We start from the raw sequence: 18002 nt of genomic DNA, 5'->3' as shown, positions 1-18002 counted from the left end.
CTCGGATGGAAAACACTAAATGCAGCTCATGGCACTGATTAAAATTAGACATTGGAATCCTGACTTTCCTGCCACTTTCAATGGGACTGATAAGGAAGATGGATGAGGGTTAGATGAATGGATTATAATTCCCCTGCTCTTGTGAATTGTACAAATTAAACAGTACAAAACCACCACTATTGTTTAAGAATCAGAGATAGAGTTGTTCTATGGGACCTCCTGTAGAAGCCCTAGCATAGGTATTTATCCCTAGCATAGGTGTGGACTTTGGGAGCCCAGTCCATATAGAGGAATATTCCTTGAGCCAAGACACACAGGGGTGGGCCTAGGCCCTATCCCAAAGGAAACAAAAGACTCTGATGACACCCTATGGAAGGCCTCACCATCCAGGGAGAACAGAGAAGATATGTGACAGATAAGGTTTTGCGGGGGAGGCAGGTAGGGGAGGATGGGTGGAAGAAGGGAAATGGGATTGTCATGTAAAACAATCCTGCTCCTAATTCAAATAAAAAACGTTGGAAAAATATTAATTATATTTTAATGATCCATACTTTTTCATTAAAATAGTTTTTGAAAAATTATTACATATATATAATGTATTTTGAACATAGCCATCCCTCACTGCCTCCCTCAAAGTCTCCCTGCCCCATTGACTTCCAATTTTATGCTTTTTAAAATAGCTCACTGACCCCTTTACCCTTCCTCTTCTCCCCTTCTCATTCTCCTAGTTCCTTCCCCATCCCCATGCTCCCAATTTGCTCAGGAGATCTTGTCACTTTCCCCTTCTCCAGGGGACCATGTATGTCTCTCTTAGGGTCCTTCTTGTTTACTAGCTTCTCTAGCAGTGTGGGTTGTAGGCTGGTAATCCTTTACTCTATGTCTAAAATCCACATATGAGTGAGTATACACCATGTTTGTCTTTTTGTGACTGGGTTACCTGTCTCAGAATGGTTTGTTCTAGTTCCATCCATTTGCCTGCGAATTTCATGATTCCATTATCCCCACTGTGTAAATGTGCCACGTTTTCTCTATCCATTCTTCAGTTGAGGGGCATCTAGATTGCTTTCAGGTTCTGGCTATTACAAATAATGCTGCCATGAACATTGTTGAACAGATGCCCTTGTTGTATAAATGTGCTTCTTTTGGGTATATGCCTAAGAGGGGAATTGCTGGATCTTGTGGTAGACTAATTCCCATTTCCCTGAGGGATAGCCATACTGATTTCCAAAGTGGCTGTACAAGTTGGCACTCCTACCAGCAGTGGAGGAGTGTTCCCCTTTCTCCACATCCTCTCCAATATAAACTGTCACTGGTGTTATTGGTTTTAGCCATTCTGACAGGTGTAAGATGGCATCTCAGAGTTGTTTTGATTTGGGGCAGGGAGGTTGAGTTGGGGTAAAGAACAGAAGAGAGCAAGATAAAAGATATTATAATAGAGGGAGACATTATAGGTTTAAAGAGAAATCAGACACTAGGGAAATGTCTGGAGAGCTACAAAGATGACACTAACTAACAATCTAAGCAACAGAGGAGAGGCTACCTTAAATGCCCTCGCCTGATAACGAGATTGATGACTAACTTATGTGCCACCCTATAGCCTTCATCCAGCAGCTGGTGGAAGGAGAAGCAGACACCTACAGCTAAACCTTGAACTGAACTGAAATCCAATTGCAGAGAAGGAGGAGTGATGAGCAAAGGGGTCCATACCAGTCTGGTGAAACCCACAGAAAAAGATGACCTGAACAATGGGGAGTTCTTGGCCCCCAGAGTCATCACTGGGAAACCAGCTTGGGACTCATCCAGATACCCTGAATGTGGGTGTCAGTGAGGAGACATCAGAAATCTATGGGACCCCTTGCAGTGGATCAGTACTTATCCCGAGTTTAGAAATGGACTTTGGGAGCCCATCCCACATGGAGGGATACTCCCTGAGCCTAGACACAAGGGGGTGGGCCTAGGTCCTATCCCAAAGGATATGTCAGACTCTGAAGACGCCCTACGGAAGGCCTCACTCTCCCTGGGGAGCAGAAAGGGTAGGGTGTTAGTTGAGGGGGCAGGGGTGGAGGGGAGGGAGAGGGACCTGGGATTGACATGTAAAATAATCTTCTTCCTAATTAAAATAAAAATTAAAAAAGAGGTAAATAATCAACTAACAAAAAAATAGCTCACTGAGTCCAACTAGTGCTCTACATATGTGTATGAGTGTTAAGTCATCTAGTGGGGAACAAGCAACTTAATATTAGCTCCAAAGAAAAATGGTTTTCTCTATCCCAGCAACCCTCAACTGCAAATACTTCTTTTCGAACCCCTTCTCTCTCTACTCTGGAATTTGCTTTTAATTTTGAGAATTTCATACATGTACATTATTAAATATCATATATAGCCCCCTATGTCCCTCCAACAGTTTCCATATACTCCCAACATGCCCCTTCAAACTTCATGTCGTTTTTATTTATAACTCATTAAATCCAGGTAGAATTGCCCATGGGCACACGGAGGTGGAGCCATCTATCAGAGCATAGGAGAGCTAGCAGTGGCCAAATCCTCAAGAAAGAATTCTTCTTCTTCCCCAGCAATAGCTGGCTTGAGTTTGTGCAGGTGGCCACACTGCTGTGAGTTCATATGTGTATCAGTCATTCCATATCCAAAGGATGGCATTTCACAGCTCTCTTCCCCACCCTCCAGCTATTCCTTTCTTGAGTGGTTAGTTGACAGAACATTTGTTTAAAGTTTAAATAATCAGAATAGACAGATGCAGTGCAAGTCTTAGAAAAATATAGTCTTCATTAAACTCTGCTGTTACATCCTTTGTTGTTTAATGGTGATTATTTTCATCTTTGGAAGACTCCTTTGGAACTACTGTATTGATTGAAGTGCAAAATTATTAGTCTGCAAGAAGATTAGCTAGACAGTAGTGAAAGGTAAATGTGTCTTCAGAAATGAAAATATACAGTCTATTCCTGTAAACACCCTCAACTGGCAAATGGCATAGCTTTGTGAGAAAGATTTAAGACAGTGTGGAAACAAATGTTACCTGCTGAGGAGAAAAGAGATTTTTCCATCAGAACATTGGGCACCAGGTGCTCAATCTACTGGGAATCTCATGTGTGTGTGTTTTGCTCTTTGGAGGACAGTGCGAGCTTTTGATCAGCCCCAGTGCCAGCATTTCAGTGTCTACCATGGGAAGATCAATAATGAGGCAGAGACACCAGAGCCAGGTGGCACATCACAAGCAGACGCCTAAAACAGATCTCACACTGGCTGTACAGTTCCTTTGTGAGGTTGGAGAGATGGCCAAGCTCCTCTATGCTGCAGTTTTCTCTCTTGCAAAAGGAGACTGCATCACTGTCTCATAGGGTTTTCCAAGGCAAGGGTTCTCACCTGTTGATTGCAACCCTTTGGAGGTTGAAGGACCTTCCCAACAGAGGGTCTCATATCAGATATTCTGAATATCAGGTATTTACATTATGATTCATAATAGTAGCAAAATTACAGTTAAAAGCAGCAACAAAATAATTTTATGGTTGGGGGTCACCACAAAATGAGGAACTATGTGAAGGGGCCACAGCATTAGGAAGGTTGAGAACTACTGAGCTAAGAATTAAATGAGCTGTTTGTGAAAGTGCATGGCTCAGTATCTGATGTGTGGTCTTTTCATACACGAGAGGTTATTGTCACTTAAAAATGCCTAAGAGACAAATTCAGGAGCTGTAGGTGTTCGGAAGAAATGGATAGGGTAGGCTGCACCATCAGAATTAGAAGCAACAATAGGGTGATGGCTTGGAAGAATATCCTTTGAGTGTAGAGCAGCATCTTGGGTTCCTGTAATATCCACTGGAAGCCATAATGGATCAAATATCAGTGGCTGTAATATAAATTTTTGGGAATTATTTACTTACCTTCTTCAGCTTTAGTAAAGTGTAGTTGACAAGTTAAAATTGTGCATGTGGCATGATGTTCAATATTTGTATGCATAAAGGTTTAAATAGAGCTAATTAACATGCCTATCATCTTACAAAAGTACATGGTGTGTGTGTGTGTGTGTGTGTGTGTGTGTGTGTAGTATTGACGGGCTAATCTCTCAGTAATTTTCACATTCATAATGAATAGCTGTAGTCATTGGGTTTTGTAACAGGTCTCCAAAATTTCCTGCTTTACATAACTGAAGTTTTGTGTGATTTAGCCAATTATCTGTGCCTCTTCCTGCTTTCCCAGCCTGTTACACCACCCTTTCCCCCTTTATTTCCCATAAGAATCTGGAATGAGTGGACTTCTGTTTTAGACTTTTGTTGTACAGGGACATGAATCTGAACTGTAGGATAGCTCTAATCAAAGTAACTAATTTGCCTCTGATAGTTCTAGGTCAGGCAATGAGTCTATTTTCTTAGCCCCAGGAACTAAAAGACAAAGATGTCCACGGGCAGTGGGCATTCCACTTCCTATTGCATTTTGCACTACAATTAATTGTTTCTCGATGGATTCTAAAAGGTTAACTGGAAGACAGATGCCATGGCTTACCTCCCAGAAATGCTAGGGCTGAGATAGGAATATTACTCTGGACTTGAAGTGTACCTGGGATACAGAGTGATCTCTAGACCAGCTTGGGTTACAGATTGAAATATAGCCTCAAAAAATCAAACCAAACAATAATAAAAACAAACTAAAGGAGAGAACAAAAAGAGTAAGACTCTGCCCTTTAATCCTTCTCCTTTATAAAAACTGTGTGATTAAGTAGAATTAAAATCAAGTTTGTCGTTCTATATTTAAGGATTTGTTCTTGAAACCAGAATCAATGAATATGTTTATTCTATTTGATAGACCAGCTAAATGAGGCTCAATTGGACACAATGGGGAGAGAGTAGCTAAAATCGAGAACATCATCTATTTACATTAACTGAAGTATATTTCCTCAAATACCTTGACTTTCTCTGGTGTCTGTTCTCCTAAGGTAAATCAAAGTTTTTCTTCTCCACAAGGTAAGGTAACGAATTCTCAATTCATTGTAGATGCATGTGAGCTTGACATGCCTTTCTGCAGAAGGAAGCCACAGTGCCAGACTCAGCCATCTCTCCCCTTAGGAAGGCTTAATCTCCCATCCCCAGCTCCCACACTTGTCCCAAGTTCCTGTGGTTCAAGGTTTCTAAGTGATTTCTAGGATGCAGTGTATGTTTCAATGCTATTACATCTAAGCTCTAGAAAACAAAACTGCTGAATTTAGGGCCTTTATTTCATAGCTGTTTCTCCCTTCCTGCCTAACAGTGTCTCCTAAGTCTAATGGAGGAAGCCATGGAAGGTATTTGTGAAACAGCAGTCATGACCTTTTGGGAAACTATAATAAACAATTTTCAGGATCTCTAATTCTCAAAGTAGACTTGGTTATGTTTTTACTCAGTACCATTCCAGTCCCCCCATTTAAAACATGTTAACTCTCTTTCGATCTTGTCCCAATCCACCATTCTTAGGGCAGGGCACTTGTTACGCTGGTTCTAATGCATTCTGTGCTTGGACACAGGTCGAACAATAATCTTCACAACCCACCATCTGGATGAAGCTGAGATGCTCAGTGATCACGTGGCTGTCCTCCAGCAGGGGAGACTCAGATGCTATGCTCCTCCTGCAGGCCTGAAGGAGACCTATGGCCAAGGACTCACCCTGACACTCACCAAACAAGTAAGAAGTGCCACTCATTTATTTCACTAGGAAACCCTGTCCCATTCACGTCACCAGAAACAAAGCAGGACACTTGTGCAATAATAATGTCCAACTGGAGGCCTTTTGTGCATGATATCTCAGGAGCCTAAAGAACTCCTTTCTGGCCTGAGCAGTGAGGGATATCCTCTGTGAGCTCTAGGGTGCATTTAATCTTCTAGATAGAAACACAAGAGGGGTCAGAATGACCTGCTAGATACCAAGAGTCACTGTCCGGAAGCACAATGGCCAAAGAGTTCTAGCAATCATTTTGAAGTGATATTCCCTTCCAGAGGTTCGAACCTTGCCCATCATAGAATCAGAGCAGCTAGGAGATGAAACAATTATGGTTGGGAACTGAGAGATCAAACCTAAGTCACATCTGTAGTTGTTAATGCCAGAAAAGGAACAGAGTTTCTGGGAATAGAATCCAGAAACTCACTACCAAGGTCCTCATGACTGTCTTACCCTTGATGACCCTCAAAAAAGTCTGCCCTTGACTCCTTTGAGGGTGGCTTCTCTTTGCCTTTTCTCTAATTGAGGTGATTATGTTGTTATTCAGAGTAGGCCCCTTTAATGTTGGCTAGGAATCCTACTTCTCACTTTTGGAACACTCCAACCTGTTTCTTGCACAACTGCTAGGATTTGAGTCTCCATAATGATCTCTCTGGGAAGGAGAGAATTATTCCAATGTATCACTTGAAATGTCTCCAGAGCATTTGGAATGAGTATGGGTACATGAGTCAAGAGTAGGCTCACCACATTTACTGCTGTAGATTCATGTTTTATAAAATAGAAAAAGGGGGCTCAGAGGATGACTCAGCTGGCAAAGTATTTGTCTTGCAAACATGAGACATTGAGTTGGTAACACAGAACACACATACAAATGCCAGGGTTTATAGCATACACCTGTAATCCCAGTGCAGAGAGGCCAATAATTATCTCTGGTATTTACTGGCCAGCCAGCCTGTCCTAATTAATGAACTCCAGGTTCAATGAGAGACCTTGCCTTAAAGGAGATAGGTTTTCTGAGGGTGGCCTTGAACTTGTCCTCAGACTTCCACATTGGTGCATATGTGCCTGTGCACACATACACACATGTTAAAAAAGAGGAGAAAATGTGCAACGCATCATTGAAAGGTCCCCTCCTGCTTAAATGCAACAACCTATCATTGTTTTGTAATAGAATTCTGAAATAGCACGTATATGAGGATATTACTCAAAAAGTGTGTTTGGATTGATTTTCCTTACTGCTTTCTTACCCATTTATCTTTCTGGTAGCCCTCTATCCTAGAAACCCAGGAGCCCAAGGATGTGGCTCATGTTACATCCTTGATACAGGTCTATATTCCACAAGCATTCCTCAAAAATAGCAGTGGAGGTGAGCTTACCTACACCATCCCCAAGGATGCAGACAAGACCTGCTTCAAGGGACTTTGCCAGGCTCTGGATCAGAACTTACATCACCTGCACCTGACGGGGTATGGCATCTCAGACACCACCTTGGAAGAGGTACCTGCTGATATGTTTCCATGGCAAGTTCCATAGTCAGAGAGGTGTGGATGAGTGGGGAAGAGATAGAGACTGTTGTGTATATTTATATATTATATATTTTCAAACCCTGATTAGAAGACTGTATCAATTTCTTTTCTTGTTGTTGTGATCAGCTATCCATGACAAAAACAACTTAAATGAGATATGGTTTATTTTTATTTATAATCCCAGGATAGGCAGTCTATCATGGAGGTGATGTTATGGCAGCAGGAGCTTGAGGCACATTGTATTCACAATCAGGATGCACAAAGTGGTAAATGTTTGTCCTCAGCTAGCTTACTCCTTCTTACTCAGACAGGATCCAAAAATCCAAGGAACAGAGCAACTCGTTTCAGGATGGGTCTCCCCATTTAATTGACTAAGGATAGCCTCCCATAACCATTCCCAGAGGCTTATCTTCCTAGTGTTTGCAGATCTCATCATGTTGACATCTGACATTAATTGTCACAGTCATTCATAGTGGGAACCCAAACCAGAATTTAACACATTCCCACTGGTGACGGGTATTCAAGAAAATTCCATTCCTATATTTCAGGCTGAGATATGTTTGAACTGGAATCTGTGGATGACCAATCACTCTTCAGTAGGGGAGAAGGCTGTCTCTCCTGTGACCTTCTGTTTGGAAGCTGCGGTCATACGCTGGCCAAATAGACCAGCATAAGATGTTGTATCACACATATGGTACTAAACACTGCCATACTCCCTGTCCCAAGCTCCCTCTTCACTCTGACACCTGGTGCTCTCAGCCTTTGGAACTCAGTTGAGAACATTCATTACTCAGTGCAGTCCTACCAGCTAAGGGCTTGCTCATATTTTATTTGAGGGAAAATTCTGGGCTGTAAAACCCAATTGAAAGCAGTCTTTGTGTTAAGTCCCTAATATTACACCTACATGTGACCTACATGTAAATTTTAGTTTTACTTTGCTATTAGCTATTGAAAATGCTGCATATCAAAAGCTAACAGAAGGACAGATAATTAGAATTAATGTAAGTAAGGAACTATTGTGCCATCTTCTATTTTAACTTACTGGTTTCAGAAATAATACTAGTGACCAATCATTTTTGTTGTTGTTGTTAGTAGGCATTACCAATCTGAACTACCTATTAGAAACTTTGGGTAACTGTGGGAATTAAAATGACCAGTTTTCTAAGCTAGAGTGAGCATTAGAAAGAATATATGTGGAAAAGGCACAAAGTTGTGTTTGTGGTCCTGAAGGCAAGGCAACCCTTGAGAAATCACTAGGTGTACATTTGCCTTCCTTTCTCGGCAGTAGTAATGTTAGTCTCAGTCCTAGGCCCTATAGTTAACTATGCCTGATAAACACACCCCAGCAAATGAACACATTGTGGGGCACCAAGGGAGGGGGTGCAGGAGGGAGAAATCATACCTGCCTGATTTTCATTATAGTACCTTGCTAAAATTTTTCTATTTTGCTTCTATTATTAGTTGTTGCTGTTAATCTCTTACTGTGCTTAATTTATGAATCAGACTTTACTTTAGGCAAGCATTAGGGAACAAAAGTGCAATTACAGGTTCTGTATCTGTGGATTTAAGTAATTGCATGTTGCAACTATTCAGAAATAGCACTGTGTGTATTGAACACATGAAGACTTTTATTGTCATAATGCCTCTGGAAATTAATATGACAATTATTCATCTATAGCATTTGCCTTGTATTAGATATGATAGATAGTCTAGACATGCATTGTTGTATGAAGTAGAATGTCAATAGGCTGGATACAAATACCATATCATTTATATAAAGGACTTGGACAATTCTGAATTTTACTCTCTGAATTTACCCTACATGAATACTTAGTGACAACTATTTGTCTGTAGAATTCAGGCACCATTGGTTTTGGAATTCATACTCCATAGCCAAGGGAGGGTCATCAAAGTCCTTAACTGATAGTAGCCATCAAACAATTCATCCAGAAGTCAATATTCATACATAATGAGTGTAAAACAAGAAGATTCATAGTCTTGCAAGGTACTTACTTTTGTATTTAGAACACCTTTCACTCTCTACAGATGGTATTATTCCTATTTCTAAGTGAGGAATCTGAGCCTTGGTAGGCTACTTTCTTTACTTCAAGTCCCTCAGCTCATAAATGATGGATCTGCACATGGACTAAGGATTTCTGGGAATGAATTACATTTTTTGAAGATGGTTGATCTGGGAAATACTCTATATTGTATTGACCAACAGGGCTACAGAATACCAGTTCCATTATCTCTACCCTGTCCTTTTTGTTAGAGTAAGTAGAGCATGTGGGCACAAGTAAAAAAACAAAAAACAACAGCCTACTGTGTGTTCATGGTGTCTATGAGCTGCTCTCTGGGGCCAATGGTTGCAATCAACATGACACTATGTCATGCTGGCTGTTTCCTGCTGTTATTCAGGAAGCCTTAATGTGAGTTAAACCTGGGGAGAAAGCCTGAAAGTCTGGACTTCCCATCATCATTCAGTGGTTTCCTCTTGTCCCCTCACTGCCACAGTCTTTTCTTCATGATTCCTGCCCTGGTAAATTCTGTGTTTCCCCTGGGTCTTACTCAAGAAGATGGAGCCCTGCAAGTGCTATGCTTTCCTGACACCCTCCAAACCAAAAACATCTGCGCAGTTTAAATACAAACATGGTGCTTTTCCTGAGTAGTTGTCATCTGTAATTACTCGAACCCACAGATGTAGAACCTGTAACTATACATGCTTCAGAAAACATGCCTGTGTTCTGAGACAGTTACAGTAGAAAAACCCTCAGATTCATCTCAGATAGTTCTGTTTCTAAATTTTTATTTCATGTTATGTGTATGTGAATGTACCCAAGTGTCTCTGTGTGAATGATATGCATGCATGAACCCTCAAATTTCAGAATAGCATGCCAGATCCCCTGGACCAGGAGTTAAAAGCAGTTGTCAACTAACATGGGTAGGCTGGGAACTAAACCTAGGTCCTCTGCAAGAGCTGTAAGTGCTCTTATGCACAGGGCCATTGCTCCAACCCTCTGCAGACAGTTCTAAGTCCACATATTTATCCCTCTGATCTCCAGGATGTTGGATCAATCACTCAGTGTTGGTAAGCCTTAGTATGTTTTTTTCATTGTTTAAGATGGAAAAATGAGAACCACACATGGATTCTATCATGCCCTAATGGCTTTCATTCAAACAACAAATGATAAAGAGGATGTTTGGAAGGGAACATTTTTTTTCAGATTTTTTTTAATTTGAATTAGAAACAAGATTGTTTTACATGACAATCCCAGTTCCCTTCTCCCTCTCATCCTCCCCTATCACCCCTCCAACTAAAACCCTACTATCACATACCCTTTCTTCTATTCTTCCCCTCACTCAACCTTTCTGCTCTCTCATGACCTCTGCATCCTTCCTCTTCTTCCAGAAGGGAACATTTTTATACTACTTATAAGAAAAGCAGATTAGCTTGACGCTATAGAAATTCCTGTGGAGATTTGTCAGTATAACTACCATGTGATTCATCTGCACCACTCCTGGGTAAATACCTGAGGGACTCTAAGTCAGCTTATCAGATGGATTTTTGTATATCCATGTGTACCAAAGCACTATCCACATAGCCAAATTCAGGAAATAATCTAGTTGTCCATCCATTAATGGATGGCTTAAAAGATCTGGCATATGTACATACTCTAGTTTCATTGAGATGATGAAACTATGTCATTTGTAGGAGAATGGGTGAAGCTAGAGATCATCATGTTAAGTAAAACAAGCTATACTGACATAACACCTTGTGTTACCTCTTATATTCAGAATCTAGACTTCAGAAAAGGACTTGAAAGGAGAGAGGGGTTTATTTGAGAGGAGAATGGGGCATCAAGGAAGGGAGGGTCATGCAGAATGAATCCAAGTATGTAATAGATTTGAGGGACAATGTCATAAATGAATATATGCTAATAAGAACCAAATCAATGAACAAACAAACACACATACAAGGAACAGAACAGTTTTCATTGATATTCTGAGTATGAAAAGTAATGGTTACATGCTTGGACAAACTAATCAAAATGGTAATGCCTCCTGTGATCTGTGGGGAACTGTCACCTTTTGGAGTAACAGTGGAATTAAATCATATCCATGCCTGAAAGTTCACCTGTCTCTTCAGGGACTTTTGATAGATTAGCAATCTTCCATGTGCCAAAACAGAAGAAGACCAGGACATGTCTGAGCCTCCTTTTCCTCCTATTGTGTGAGTCAGGATTGGTCAGCTGTCTTCCTGAGTGCAGGTTTACAGGCCTGTGGCTCATTGAACTACATCCTTAAATGTGACCAAGACACCAATTGCCACCACTTTTGAAGTTTGGAAAACAAGTCCAAATATTGGACAATAAGTCTAGTATTTGACTAGCTGGGATCTTGAGCCAGCACATGTTAGTTTTCCTACAAAAGTAAAGTGCTGCTACCTTCAACAGTTGCCTCACATCCTGGGTCTTGGGGCTGGAAGCAGGGGCTGTTCTTAGTCTCTGTCTGTGTTTACTGGGTGACTTGCTGTTCTGCCTTGACTTGTCTTGAGAAACTGAACTGTTCATAAGCTCAACAAGTGCTCACTCTAGGGCAGGTGACCTTGTGCATGTTGGGGACAGAAGACAAGTCAGTTTTTTTGGATGAAGAACACGTATCATTGAAATAACACATTCATCTTAATCTATAGATACTTATTGGCATTTAACACCTGTATGCCAGAAAGAGTGGACATCCCTTTCATGTAATTAGCATTCTATTTAATAAAAAAAGACTTCAGGAATCTTTGTTAATATTTATCAGTAAGAGGAGTAAAACTTTGGGAAACGCTTGCCTTTGATGTTTTATGAGTTTAAGTACTTTAACACAGTGAGGCAGGTCTTCATTTTCTGGGTGGATGCTTACTTAGCGTTGAGATGCTTGGTTAACTACTGTAGTTTATATAATCTATCAGTGCTATTGCAAGAAGAGGCCCTAGAAAGGTTGGTAGGTATAATTTTCACTGAAAGGCTTGTATATTAATAAGATAATCCATGCTCTCCTTAGTACATTTGCTCCTCTTTTCCTCTTCTGTCAGCTTCTCAGGTCTGGTTAGGTTTTCAGTCACATGGGAAATTAAAGTGGGGAGTCTGCAGAGACTAGGAGCGCCAGCTCTGCTGGTTGCATGCTTGGATTTGTTATTCACATAAGCAGAATTTTCAGGAACAGTTTTCTCTTTTTATAAGTCTTATTTTAGGGAAAAGTAAGATAAATAGAAAAGTCCACCATGGTGAGCTACAGAATGCTGCAGTCAGTTGAAGCCAGTGAGGACACAAATGTTGGTCAATGTTATATTATTAAATCATCATCATTGTCATCGTCGTTGTCATTGTTATATTTGGAGCTCCATGCTTCTGGCAGATTCTACATAGAAGTCAGAACTGAGTTCTGTGTTTTCTTTCCCCCACCTCTAGGGTGATCATGACACACATAGGGGAATCCATCCTTGATGCTGTTTGTACTGACCATGAGGACTGAATGACAGGAAGGGTGGAGAGGGAAGGTTCCAGGTGCTAGTCCTGGACTTAGAGCAGTGGAATGAGAGGACTGCTTCCACATCATTGCTTATTCATGTTCTCACATGAAACAACAGCTCCAGGCACAACCCTTGATGAGAAACTGGCAACTCTGGAAAGAATCACAATGAGAAATTCAATAGCAGAAACTGCATGCGTAGTGTGTCATTTCACAGTTATACTGCTCCTCCCACTTTTATTTCAAATAGCTTTTTTTTCACTCACATCACACATCATGATTTTGGTTTCCCTTCCCTCCACTCCTCCCAGTTCCATATCCACCTCCTCTCTGTCTCTCATTAGAAAACAGACTTTTAAGAGATAATAATAAAATAAATTAAAATATAATAAGGTAAAACAAAACTCATATATCAGAATAGAACAAGACAAACAGAAGGGAAAGAGCTCACAGAAAAGCAGGAGAGACAGATATACATGTAGAGAACTATTGTTTGCCACTCAGGAATCTCATCCTGTGGATCTCTGGACATTTCCCTAGTGCCAGATTTCTCTTTAAACCTATAATGGCTCCCTCTATTAAGGCATCTTTTTTCTTGCTCTCTTCTATTCTTCCACCCACCGAAAAGTTTTTTAAAAAAGGAAAGGCCCTGGTATGACAGTATGAGATAAAGACTATCTAAAGAAGTTGAGTTCGTTTTTTTTTTTTTTTTTTTTTTTCTTTTGGCCATCTACAGCTGGGCTTGCAGCCTACACTTAAGAGTAGTTTGTTTCCCCAGTAAGACTCCCTTGGGCAAATCTGAATTTTCATTTGCAAGTAGTTTCCAATTAGAAATAGCTTCTGGGTCAGCGATGAGCTCTAGGACTCCCATCTGGTATAGACCCATGCAGGCCCTGCTGCCTCAGTCTCTAGAGTTCATATGTGAATTGATACTGTTGATTCAGAGGGTCTTGTTTTCATGGTGTCCTTCATAAGATTTTTACAATGTTTCTTTTTCCTTTTCCATGGGTTCCCTGAGCCCTGAAGGGGGGATTTGATGGAAACAAACTGTTCAGTGCCGAGTATTCCAAGGTCTCACTCTGTATATTGTCTGACTGTGGGTCTCTGTATTTGTTCCCATGTGCTTCAGGAATCTTCTCTGATAATGACTAAGCAAGGCAATGATCTATGAGTATAGCAGAATGTCAGTAGGAGTCATTTTGTTGCTCCTTTTACTTTCTTTCTTTTTTCTTTTTTCTTTTTTGGAACAGCAGTATTTGGTTTTACCCTGGGTCCCTGTGCTATGCAGTCTCAGGCTTTTGGTCACCCAAGCAGTGTTGAGTATGGTTTCTGTCTGGTGGAGTGGGCCTCAAGTCAAAAAGGTATTTGTTGATTGCTCCTATAAGCTTTGTGCACCATTAAAATAGCATATCTTACAGAGAGAACACTGTTGTAGATCAAAGGGTTTGTAGCTGAAACAGTGTTTACATTTCTCCTTTGGTAGCATGTAGAGTACATGACTGTACCAAGAATTCTATCCCATAGGGGTCAAGGCTCAACTTCTCCATAGTCTATGATTTGTGTAGGTGTTGTCTTCAGCAATGGGGCCTTGCTGCTGTCAGTTTATAAAGATCAATATATAGTCTTGGCAGTAGCCTGGGTTGTATAGCACTACCCATGAAACCCCTTTGACTAACAATTCAATTATATGTAACCTAAGCTCCATACTGGAAACTTCATTTGGTGACACATGTCCAGTTGGGACTCTGGCTTCCTCATTACTTGGTGATTTCATTTAAATCACTTTCATATTTGTACATATTTTAGGAAGCGTCCTTTGTATTAAGTTTCAATACTAACTCTCAAAACTCATTTTTAGCTGTATCTCCCCATATTCCCTCCTTTATCCTCCTCTCCATAGCCCTCTACACTTGATACTCCTGTTTGAGTCCCCCATCCCATGCCATCCATCTGTCCTACCATCCATCCTACCATCCATCCATCCATCCATCCATCCATCCATCCATCCATCCATCCATATTTTATTACCCTTTCATAAGGAGCTCTATCTGCTCCCACTCCAAGTTCCTTATCTTATACTCAACTTCTGTGGTTCTATGGATTCTAGCTTGGTTACCACTGACTTAACAGCTAATATCCACTTATAAGTGAGTACATACCATATTTGTCTTTCTATGTCTGAGTTACCTCATTCAGGTTAATTTTTTTCTTGTCTCACCAATTTACATGTGCATTTCTTTTTTTACCTGCTAAGTAATAGTCTATTATGTAAATGTATTCTGTTTTGTTTATCTATTCCTGTATTGAGGGACAACTATGTTGCTTCCAACTTCTAGTTGTTATGAACAGAGAAGCAATGAACATGGTTGTGTGACTGTCTCTGTAGTAGGATGAAGTATCATTTGGGTTTATGCCCAAGAGTTGTATGTTGAGGCAGATGGATTCCCATCTTCCTGAGAAACCCCACACTGAATTCCATAGTGACTCTACAAGTTTTCAGTCCCCAAGCAATGGATGAGTATTTCTCATACTTTACAGCCTTGGCTGTATCAACTGTCATTTGTTTTATGGATCTTAGTGACTATGATTATTGTAAGATGAAATCTAAAAGTAGTTTTGATTTGCATTTCTCTGATGGCTAAGGATGTTGAACATTTCTTTAAGTGTTTCTCAGCCATTTTGGTTTCCTCTTCTAGGAATTCTCTGTTTAGGTATGCACCCATTTGAAAATTGGATTCTTTGTCTTCTTGGATACAGTTGTATTTTTAGTTCTTCATATATTTTATTGATTCTTTGGGAATTTCACATCATTTCCAAGGTTACTCCTTACCCACCCCTCTCCCCTGTAGCAAAAGAGAAAATTAAAAAATATTAATTAAAAACAAAACAAACAAACAAAAAACCCACTTCATTCCTCCATCTTTCCCACCTCTCCAACACGTTTTCATTTGTCTTAGTGGTCCTGTTAAGTGGTATACCCTTTTGTCCACTTAGCTTTACTCAAAAATGTTCAATGCAATGCATTACTGGTCTGGCTCAGGGGTCCTAGATTCTGGTACACTATAAATACTGGAACCTCATCAAAATTCATCTGGGATATCTTGCTGTTGCCCCAAGTCATGGAAATCCTTTGGATATGGTTAGGAAGGACTAGTCCCTTCAGGCACTCTGGCAGATCATAGATTGAGTATATGTTGGGGTGGGCCAACTCAAATGCCTGGGTGTGGATCTGGATGGTAGCTGATTTGGTTGCTTGGGGTTTCTAGGACAACCCCCCATCAGGTGAGAGGTGGAGCCAGCTCAGATTGGCATGGCTCCAGTGGACCCTCGGACACTAACATGTCCCCAAGTGATGGCTCATACCAGGTATTAGCACAGTCTTTGATGATAACAGAAACTATGGACATCAACACAGACCCTGACTATGATAGGGTCAGGGACCCAGACATGGCCCTTGGCAGTAGCTTAGGCCTGGTTGTCACCATGGCTTTGGGGACTATGCAGGTCACTCAGATCAGTATGGCCCCAGTGGCAGCATGGCCCTAGGACACAAACACAGTCTCAGGTGGGTGACCAGACTCGAGATGTCCACATGGTCCTAAGTGTTAATAGGAGCCATGGATATCAACTCAGAACCTGTCTGCTATAGGGCACAAATCTAGACATGACCCTCAGCTGCCACTTGGGGTTATATGTCACCACAGTCCTGGGTGGCAGTAGAGGCCACCCAGATTGATCAGTATGACCCTGGTAGCAGCATGGCCCTGAGACACCAATATAGTCTCAGGTGGTTAAACAAGCCCTGCATCTCTGGCATGAAGGCTACATGGTTATGGTGGATAATTTTTCTGATGTGTTCTTGGATTTGGTTTGCCAGTATTTTATTGAATATTTTTGTGTCAATGTTCATCAGGGAGATTGGTCTGTAGTTCTCTTTCTTTGTTGCATCTTTGTGTAGTTTGGGTATCAGGGTTACTATAGCCTCATGAGAGCAGTTTAGTGATGTTCCTTCTGTTCCTATTGTGTGGAACAATTTGAGGAGTATTGGATTTAGTTTTCTTTGTAATTCTGTTAGAATTCTGAACTGAAGCCATCTGATCCTAGGTGGGTTCTTGGTTGGGAGATGTTTAATAACTGCTTCTATTTATTTAGGAGTTATATGCCTATTTAAATGTTTATCTGGTCTTGATTTAATTTTGGTATGCGGGACCTATCCAGAAAACAGTCCATTTCCTTTAAAACATTTTCCAGTTTTGTGTAGTACAGTTTTTTGAAGCATGATCTGATGATTCTCTGTATTTCTTTATGCCTGCCCTTTCATTTCTAATTTTGTTAATTTGGATATTCTCTGTGTGCCTTTTGGTTAGTTTGGATAAGGGTTTGTCTATATGGTTGATTTTCTCAATGAAGCAACACTTCGTTCCATTGATTCTTCATATTGTTCTCTACTACACAAAGTATTTAGTTTCTTCCTTGACCAATTTTCATTCAGTGGTGAGTTGTTATGTTTTCATGAGTTTGTTAGCTTTTTGTTGTTGTTGATATCCAGCTTTAATCTGTGATGGTCAGATTGGTTACAGGGTATTATTTCAATTTTCTTATATTTGTTGAGACTTAGTTTGTGTTCCAGTGTGGGTTGGTTTTGGAGAAAGCTCCATGACGTGCTGAGAAGAAGGTATATTCTTTTGTATTTGGGTGAAATGTTCTGTAAATATCTGTTATGTTCATTTGGTGTATAACATAAATTAGCTCCAGTATTTATTTAGTTTTTGTCTAGATGACCTGTCTATTGGCAACAGTGAGGTATTGAATGAACTTCGGCTATCAGTGTGTGAAGGTGAATATATGATTTAAGCTTAGTAGTGTTTCTTTCATGAACTTGGATTGCTTTGTGTTTGGGGCATAACTTGGTATGCCAGACTTTGTTGACTCTCCAAGGAAGGTCTTACCCCTTCTGAAGAGTTGGTAGGGGTGGAAAGGGTGGGAGGGGCAGAAGAAGGGGAGGAGGGGGGACTGGCGTTGGTATGTAAAATGAGAAATAATTTTTTAAATATAAAATTACAATGTCCTCTTGGTGGATTTTTCTTTGATTTCCAAGGAAGTGAGATGGGTTAGAAGGGAAGACACAGAGGCTCAGTGGGAAAAAGCTAAGCTGAGTCTGTACCAAGAGGCCTAATTTCCAGGGAATGCCCTCCCCATTTCTAATGTTACATTAAATTCTCCACTGTAGTATGACTTATATGAATTCTTTTTATA

At 40.6% G+C, this 18002-nt stretch overlaps 1 protein-coding gene across 1 annotated transcript in view; it reads left to right on the top strand.

Moving 5' to 3' along the window:
• The window catches only part of LOC100767606 (ATP-binding cassette sub-family A member 13), a 406786-nt gene that overhangs the window by 205559 nt on the left and 183225 nt on the right, over positions 1-18002 (top strand). The window contains exons 40-41 of the mRNA XM_035452975.1: positions 5513-5670; positions 6970-7200. Of these exons, the coding sequence (XP_035308866.1) occupies positions 5513-5670; positions 6970-7200 (389 nt within the window). The remainder of the gene's footprint in view (positions 1-5512; positions 5671-6969; positions 7201-18002) is intronic.

Source organism: Cricetulus griseus, assembly GCF_003668045.3.
Source record: "Cricetulus griseus strain 17A/GY chromosome 1 unlocalized genomic scaffold, alternate assembly CriGri-PICRH-1.0 chr1_1, whole genome shotgun sequence".
Taxonomy (NCBI): Eukaryota; Metazoa; Chordata; class Mammalia; order Rodentia; family Cricetidae; genus Cricetulus; species Cricetulus griseus.
This window is presented reverse-complemented; position numbering and strand designations above follow the sequence as displayed.